The sequence below is a fragment of the Parus major genome, unplaced genomic scaffold (genome assembly GCF_001522545.3).
Source record: "Parus major isolate Abel unplaced genomic scaffold, Parus_major1.1 Scaffold220, whole genome shotgun sequence".
Classification (NCBI taxonomy): Eukaryota; Metazoa; Chordata; class Aves; order Passeriformes; family Paridae; genus Parus; species Parus major.
The window spans coordinates 250,389-258,220 of NW_015379263.1; the positions used below are offsets into that span (position 1 = coordinate 250,389).

At 65.7% G+C, this 7,832-nt stretch overlaps 2 protein-coding genes across 2 annotated transcripts in view; one reads left to right on the forward strand and one right to left on the reverse strand.

Moving 5' to 3' along the window:
- The first annotated feature begins 29 nt into the window (after window positions 1-29).
- Window positions 30-6,202, forward strand: SHMT2 (serine hydroxymethyltransferase 2). Its single transcript, XM_015615713.2, has 12 exons — window positions 30-130; window positions 1,451-1,648; window positions 1,747-1,826; window positions 1,995-2,195; window positions 2,275-2,356; window positions 3,569-3,691; window positions 3,944-4,083; window positions 4,176-4,341; window positions 4,418-4,517; window positions 4,726-4,881; window positions 5,539-5,646; window positions 5,801-6,202. The coding sequence occupies exons 1-12, from the start codon at window positions 107-109 to the stop codon at window positions 5,926-5,928; spliced, it is 1,506 nt and encodes a 501-aa protein (XP_015471199.1). The 5' UTR covers window positions 30-106; the 3' UTR covers window positions 5,929-6,202.
- Window positions 6,203-6,803: 601 nt separating this feature from the next.
- NDUFA4L2 (NDUFA4 mitochondrial complex associated like 2) overlaps window positions 6,804-7,832 on the reverse strand; it is a 6,264-nt gene continuing 5,235 nt past the window's right edge. The window contains exons 3-4 of the mRNA XM_015615714.2: window positions 7,174-7,234; window positions 6,804-6,942 (exon numbers count right to left, since the gene is read on the reverse strand). Coding sequence (XP_015471200.1) covers window positions 6,886-6,942; window positions 7,174-7,234 — 118 coding nt within the window. The 3' untranslated portion in view covers window positions 6,804-6,885. The remainder of the gene's footprint in view (window positions 6,943-7,173; window positions 7,235-7,832) is intronic.

Genomic DNA, 7,832 nt, shown 5'->3' on the forward strand with positions numbered 1-7,832 from the left:
GCCCTCCCGGCAGCGCGCGCGTGGGGGCGGGGCCAGGCGGGGGCCGGGACCGGGACCGGGACCGGGGCCGGGACCCGGCTGGGACCCACGTGCAGCGCGGACCGAGATGTGGCCGCTCCGCCTGGGCAGGGTGAGCCTCGGGGCTGGGAGAGGGGCCCGGTGCCCGGGGGGTGGTCCCCGGTCCCCGGTAGGGATCCCCGGTAAGGATCCCCGGTTCCCGCATCCCCCGGTGCGCTCCGGGCGCTCCGGCCCTTGGTGTCTCCCGGTGCTCACGGGGGTCCCGGTGCCCGGGGGACAGGCCAGGTACCCCGGGGGACACCCACTGGGGCCCCGGTGCCCGGAGGGGGTGTCCCGGAGCCCAGAGGGGTCCCGGTCCCCGAGGGGCTTTCGGTGCTCGTAGGGGTCCCGGTGCCCACAGTGTGCTGCAGCCCCCGGTGTTCCCAGGGCAGTCGGTCCCCGGCATGTCCCGGTCCCCGGTGGGATCTCCCGGTCCCCAATGGGAGCTCCCGGTCCTTGCTGGCGGGGGTTGGGGGTGTCCCGGTGTCCCGGTGCCCCCCCGTGCACCTCTTCCTCCAACCTCCATCGCCCCCGGGGGTCTCAACTCCATCCCGCTTCTCCTCCTGGCCCCCGGCTGAGCACCGGGACCCCCATCCCGGTGTGGTGTGTCCCCCACCCCGGCCCGGCTCCCCCCGCTCCCCACCCCGCGGACTTTGCGTCCGTCCCAAAGTCCCCGGGGCCGGGACAGCCGCCGCCACCGGCCTTGGCCCCTGCCCGGTGCCCGCGGCCCCGCGGGTGATGCAATGGGGCGCTGCCGGTTACATCACCCAGCACGGGAGTGAGGGGGGCGCTGGGGCCCCCCCTGTTTGTGCACGGGTGTCCCCCCACAGCCACTCCCCCCCCGGCAGCTGCACGTATATGGGGGGGGTCCCAGCGGTGAAAATCCAGCTGTGCACCTGAGCCTGGGGGATCCCCCTGTGCCTTATGGGGCACTGGAGGCTCCCCAAGTGTCTTCGGGCGTCCTTGTGTGCCTTGTGGGGACTTTGAAGGGGTCTTCGTGTACCCTGTGGGGGTCTTGGGAAGATCCCCATGTGGCTTGTGGGGTCCCCAGATACCCTGTGGAGAGCTTTGGGGGGTAGCCATGTGTCTTGGGGGTCCCCTTGTGCCCTGTGGGAACCTTGGAGGTGTCCCCATGTGCCCTGTGTGGAGCTTGGGGGTTCCCCGTGTGCCCTGTGTGGAGCTTGGGGGGTCCCCATGTGCTTTATGGGGACCATGGAGGAGTCTCCATGTGCCCTGTGGGGGTCTTTGGGGTCCCCATGCCCCCACCTGGTGGGGTGACACCAGTGGCTGGAGACAGAACATGGGGGTGTCGTGCCTGCCACCGTCACCTGCAGGTCCTGGGGCGGGCTAGAGGGGCTCCAGGGGTCCCAGCGTGTCCCCCCCGTCTTTGCAGACCCTGCAGCGATGGGGGGGCCGGGTGGGCAGCGGCAGCCGGCGGGCACAGCACGGCCCCGCTGCCGCCGCCGCCCCCGGGCACGTCCCTGGCTGGACGGGGCAGGAGAGCCTGGCCGAGAGCGACCCTGAAATGTGGAGCCTGGTGCAGAAGGAGAAGGATCGGCAGTGCCGGGGGCTGGAGCTCATCGCCTCTGAGGTGAGGGGCCGGGGGGCGCGGGCAGGGGTCGGGCCTGGGGGGAGCCCCTGCTTAGGGGGGTTGGGCTGTTCCGATTCCCATCCACCTTTTCCCCCCAGAATTTCTGCAGCCGGGCAGCTCTGGAAGCCCTGGGCTCCTGCCTCAACAACAAATACTCGGAGGGGTATCCTGGGAAGAGGTAAAGTGGGGAGTGGGCTGGGGGGCTCTGGGGGGTTCAGCTGGGATTCAGCTGCTGGAAACATCCAGGAGAGCCCCGTGTGCTGCAGTGGGAGCTGCCCTGTGCACCACGTCTCCCATGGGGGGACGGCAGCGGGGAGCCCCTGGTGACCCCGTCCCGTGTCCCCAGGTACTACGGGGGAGCCGAGGTGGTGGATCAGATCGAGCTGCTGTGCGAGCGGCGGGCGCTGGAAGCGTTCGACCTGGACCCGGCGCGCTGGGGCGTCAACGTCCAGCCCTACTCGGGCTCCCCGGCCAACTTCGCCGCCTACACGGCCCTGCTGCAGCCTCACGACCGCCTGATGGGGCTGGACCTGCCCGATGGGGGCCAGTACGTGGGGAGCTGTGGGGGGAACGTGGGGCCCGCTGCCCCCCGGGGGTCCCGGCCTCACCCCGCGCCTTCCCCGCAGCCTCACGCACGGGTACATGACCGACGTCAAGAGGATCTCGGCCACCTCCATCTTCTTCGAGTCGATGCCCTACAAGCTTGATGTGAGCTGGGGGGCAGGATCCGGGGAGAGGGAGGGTGTGTGGGTGAGGGATGAGCCCCAGGGTGTCCCCAAGGTGTCCCTGAGGTGTCCCCAAGGTGTCCCCAGGGTGTCCCCAAGGTGTCCCTGAGGTGTCCCCCAGGTGTCCCCAAGGTGTCCGAGCTGCTCTGCCAAACCCCTGCCCTCCCTCCCCTCCGTGTCCCAGCACATCCCGGTGCCAAGGGAGATGCTCAGGGCTCAGCAGGGCAGGGGACAGAGGGGTTCCTCCACAAGCTGTCTGTCTGTCCGTCCATTTGTCCCTTCCCAGGATGACCAAGCTGGCTGGCCATGACTAACTGACCAAACTCTCCTGTCTGTCCATCCCTCACAGCCATCCCTGGGGCTGACTGATCTGTCTGTCTGTCCATCCCCAGGCCGACTGATGGAGCTCTGTCTGTCTGTCCCTGGGCTGACTGATGGAGCTCTGTCTGTCTGTCCCTGGGCTGACTGATGGAGCTCTGTCTGTTCATCCATCCCTCACAGCTGGCCAGGGGGCTGTCTGTCCATCTGTCTTTGCTGGACTGACTGAGCTGTCTGTCCAGCTGTCTGACTGACCAAGCTCTATTTGTCTGTCTGTTCCTGGGCTGATTGGGCTGTCTGTCTGTCTGTCCCTTGCAACCAGCCCCTGGGCTGACTGACCAGGCTGTGTCCATCCCTCACAGCTGGCCATGATCTGTCTGCCCGTCTGGCTGATGGGGCTGTCTGTCTGTCCATCTGGACATGGACATTCATCCTGGAATGACTGACCGAGCTGTCTGTCTGTCCCTGGACTGGCTGACCAATCTGTGTGTCTGTCTGTCCCTGGACTGACCAATCTGTCTGTCCTTGGACTGACTGACCAATCTGTCTGTCTGTCTGTGCCTGGACTGACTGGGCTGTCTGTCTCTCTCTGAACTCACTGACCTGTCTGTCTGTCCATCTGGACATGGACATTCATCCTGGAATGACTGACCGAGCTGTCTGTCTGTCCCTGGATTAACTGACCAATCTGTGTGTCTGTCTGTCCCTGGATTGACCAATCTGTGTGTCCGTCTGTCCCTGGATTAACCTGTCCGTCTGTCTCTGGACTGACCTGTCCATCTGTCCCCGGACTGACCTGTCTGTCTGTCCGTCTGTCCCTGGACTGACCTGTCTGTGTGTCCCTGGACTGACCTGTCCGTCTGTCTGTCCCTCCCAGCCCACCACAGGACTGATCGACTACGCCCAGCTGGAGGTGACAGCGCGGCTCTTCCGTCCCCGGCTCATCATCGCGGGCACCAGCGCCTACGCCCGGCTCATCGACTACGCCCGCATCAAGAGGGTGCGTGGGGAGGGGTCTGGGGTCTGGGGCGGGGGTCCAGGGCCAGCAGGTGACCGCGGTGTCCCCAGGTGTGCGTGGGGAGGGGTCCAGGGCCAGCAGGTGACCGCGGTGTCCCCAGGTGTGTGAGGGCAGGGGTCTGGGGATGGGGGTCCGGGGCCAGCAGGTGACCGTGGTGTCCCCAGGTGTGCGAGGGGAGGGGTCTGGGGTCTGGAGCGGGGGTCTAGGGCCAGCAGGTGACCGCGGTGTCCCCAGGTGTGTGAGGAGGTCAAGGCGTACCTGCTGGCGGACATGGCACACATCAGCGGGCTGGTGGCCGCCAAGGCCATCCCGTCGCCCTTCGAGCACGCGGACGTGGTCACCAGCACCACGCACAAGACCCTGCGCGGCGCCAGGTGAGACCCCCGGGCACGGGGGACGCGTCTGTGGAGCCCACAGGGGGTGGTGGCCCCCGAGGGGGAGAGGTGACGGCGTCTCTGGCCACCAGGTCGGGATTGATCTTCTACCGCAAGGGCGTGCGCTCCGTGGATAAGAAGACGGGCAAGGAGACCCTCTACGACCTGGAGGACAGGATCAACTTCTCCGTGTTCCCCTCCCTGCAAGGGGGACCCCACAACCACGCCATCGCTGCCGTGGCCGTGGCCCTCAAACAGGTCTGTGCCGGGGTGGGGGGCTTGGGGCGGGGGGTGAGCTGTCCCCCCTGTGCTGATGGGGTGTCCCCCATCCCAGGCCGGCTCTCCGGCTTTCCGGGAGTACTGCCAGCAGGTGCTGAGGAACGCCAAGGCCATGGCACAGGCGCTGCTGCAGCGTGGGTACACCCTGGTGTCAGGTAAAGCTCCGGCTGGGGATGGGCAGGGGCGAGCCGGGGTGGGGACAAGCGGCTCCGCTCGCTCTCGGGGCGGCAGTGGAGGAGGATCGGGGGGTGGGAGGAGGAGTGGGGGTGAGGCGGAACTGAGGCAGCACTGCAGAGCAGGAAAGGGGCGGCAGAGGGGACTGGGGGTGCTCAGGGTTCCTCACCCTCGTCCTTTGCTCCCCAGGTGGCACCGACAACCACCTGGTGCTGGTGGACCTGCGGCCCAAGGGCATCGACGGGGCGAGGGCAGAGCGGGTGCTGGAGCTCGTGTCCATCACCGCCAACAAGAACACGTGCCCGGGGGACAGGAGCGCGCTGACACCCGGGGGGCTGCGCCTCGGTGAGGGACGGGCCCTGGCAAGGCTCCATCCCTGGGGTGGGAGTCCCCAGGTTTGCACCCCACAGAACCCCACTGTGTTTCACTCTTCTCTGAGGAAAAGAGGAATTCAGAGCTTGTTTTGGCTGGGAAAGGGGGCAGGACCCCATGGGGACCAGAACTTGGGGTGATGTGGAGAGGAGCTGGGACTCAGGAAGCTCCATGTGGGGCTGGGACTCAGGGAGCTCCATGTGGGGCTGGGACTCAGGGAGCTCCTTGTGGGGCTGGGATTCAGGGAGTTCCTTGTGAGGCTGGGACTCAGGGAGCTCCATGTGGGGCTGGGACTCAGGGAGCTCCATGTGGGGCTGGGACTCAGGGAGCTCCATGTGGGGCTGGGATTGAGGGAGCTCCATGTGGGGCTGGGATTGAGGGAGCTCCATGTGGGGCTGGGACTCAGGGAGTTCCTTGGAGGGCTGGGATTCAGGGAGCTCCATGTGGGGCTGGGACTCAGGGAGTTCCTTGGAGGGCTGGGATTCAGGGAGCTCCTTGGAGGGCTGGGACTCAGGGAGCTCCTTGTGGGGCTGGGACTCAGGAAGCTCCGTGTGGGGCTGGGATTCAGGGAGTTCCTTGTGGGGCTGGTGCCCCCACAGTGGTTCTGTCCCTGATGGGCTCCATCCCCAGGTGCCCCTGCTCTGACCTCCCGCCACTTCCGCGAGGAGGATTTCCAGAAGGTCGTGGAGTTCATTGACGAGGGCATCGCCCTGGCCCTGGACGTCAAGAGCAAAACCAGTGAGTGTTGGAGACCCTTCTCTCCTCATTTCCCCCTTCCTGGGTGCCCCTCAGCCCCTCTCCCCTTGAGGTGCCAGCCCTGCTGTGGGTGCCTGGGAAGGGACGGGGCTGCCGTGGATCCTCACCCTCCTCACCTGCTCCTCCCCACCCCCAGGTAAGCTCCAGGACTTCAAGACCTTCCTGCTGCAGGACCCGGAGACTCAGCGGCGCCTGAGCGACCTTCGCCAGCGCGTCGAGACCTTCGCTCGTGCCTTCCCCATGCCCGGCTTCAGCGACCACTGAGGGGGGCACGCCCCTCCTGCCAGGCTGGGGTCACTGGGGGGGACAAGGAGAGGCTGGGGCCCACCCTCTTCTGCCTTTCCCCCTCCCCTTCTTCCTCGATATCACCTTTGGGGGCTGCGTCCCCAGGGTGGGGGCGGCGCGCCCGCCCTGCTCTCAGTGTTAGGGTACAGAGAACCCCCAGACCCTGCTTGGGGTGGGGGGCACTGCTTGTTCCAGCCTCATCTTGCACTTTTCTATGGGGAGGGCTTGCTAATAAAAGCGGGGGCAGAGCCTGGAGGTGTGTGGGTGCTGTGCTGGGGGACAGAGGGATGTTGGGGACGGGTCCCTGGAGCCCCTCAGCACTGTGCCAGGAGACTCTCGTGCCTCAGTGTCCCCATCCTGGTGCTTCCCCCCCGTGGGCTCTGAGGGCAGGGGGTGATGCTGAGCCCCAGAACACGTGGGGTACAGCGGGGAGGGATAGCCTGGCATCCATTCTCACCCCCTTCCTGCCCAGATGGGCACCAGCCGGACCCTGCCCCCTGTCACGTATTGCAGACACATCCAGGACGCGGCTCACACGTGTGGCTGTGACCCCTCCACCCCTCCCAGCTCTTCCCCTCTCCAGAGGGACTCAGGAGGGGATGGTGGAGCGTGAGAGAGCGGAAACAGCACCCGAGGGCTTGTCCTGCTTCCAGCCCTCCCGGGGGGGTGATAAAATCTGCATTCATGGCTCTGGGAAACCATAAAGAATCCAGTTTGCTGCGCCCCCCCCATAATTTATTCCTGTGCTACGAGTTTAATGCAGGCGAGGGTGAGGGGCGCGGGGGCACCCACAGGGATGTGGTTTTTTGGGGGGGTGGGACACAACCACGCGGTTTGGGGGTGCTGGGGAAGCAGTGGGACCTGGGGGTGGGGGCTGTCAGGGGCCTTCTTGGGACAGGGGTCTCCCCCTCCACGGCAGCACGTCCCAGAGGTGGCTCAGAAGCTGGGACGGTCCTTCTTGAGGTTCTTGTAGTCAGTGGAAACTGCCAGAAACTGGAGAAGGGAGGGAGGTCAGGGGGGGGTCGTGGCCTTCTCCAGTGTCACTGCAGCCTGGCCTTGGTGTCTCACTGTGCCCCTTCCCCAAATTCCAGCACAAGGATTTGAGGGGCTCCAGGACTGATCCCCCCTTTCCCCTTTCTGGAATAAACTCAGTGTTCTGCCCTAAATGGGGCTGCCTCCCCTTCCCCCCACGCTGCCAGCCCTCCCAGTTCACCCAGTGCTCACTTTATACTGGTCTGTGGGGCTCAGCTTATTCCAGGGTTCAGGGTTATTCTTCCGGTCCCAGCTGCGAGGGGTGACAGGGACATCAGCACCTGGAAGGAGCGGAGGAGAGACCCCTCCCCACCCCCAGCGTGCCCCCAGCCCCAATATCACCATCCCCAGTTCTCCTTGAAGCCTTCCCCAAGGACACACCCCTGTCCCGGGAGGGGCTGTGGGAGGCCAGAGGAGCCAGAGGAGCCGTGGGATGGGGTCCCTGGAGAGAGCAGCTCATGCTGCCCCCCCTTCTCCTGTCGCCCATCCGCTGGTGCTGGCCAAGAGCAGAATTTTCCATCTGGGAAGATGTTTGTGTGTGTCAGGGGATGGAGGGGGGGTCATGCTGCAATCACAGCCCCCCTGGAGCTGTTTAATGGTGTTCATGTGTTTGGGGGATGGGGGTGGGGGGCTGGGTTTCCCTCCCAAACGCCCCTCCCTGCGCTCCCACCCTCCAAGCCAAGGTGTCTGGATCTGCTAATTGTGGGGCTGAGCTCATCTGGTGCCAGATTAATTCCACGGGTGGTTTTACCCGGAGCAAACAATTACAAACGAGCTGCAGGGCAGTGGGGGATCTGGAAAAAACAGCCTGGTCACCCCAGCATGTGGAGCTGTCCTGCCCATCCATCCTT

Bases quoted from the DNA above. Each gene is read 5' to 3' on its own strand.
- SHMT2 (XM_015615713.2), top strand. From the start codon at position 107: ATGTGGCCGCTCCGCCTGGGCAGG. The intron at 4,084-4,175 runs GTGAGACCCCCG...TCTGGCCACCAG, and splicing joins AAGACCCTGCGCGGCGCCAG to GTCGGGATTGATCTTCTACC. The intron at 4,518-4,725 runs GTAAAGCTCCGG...TTTGCTCCCCAG, and splicing joins TGGGTACACCCTGGTGTCAG to GTGGCACCGACAACCACCTG.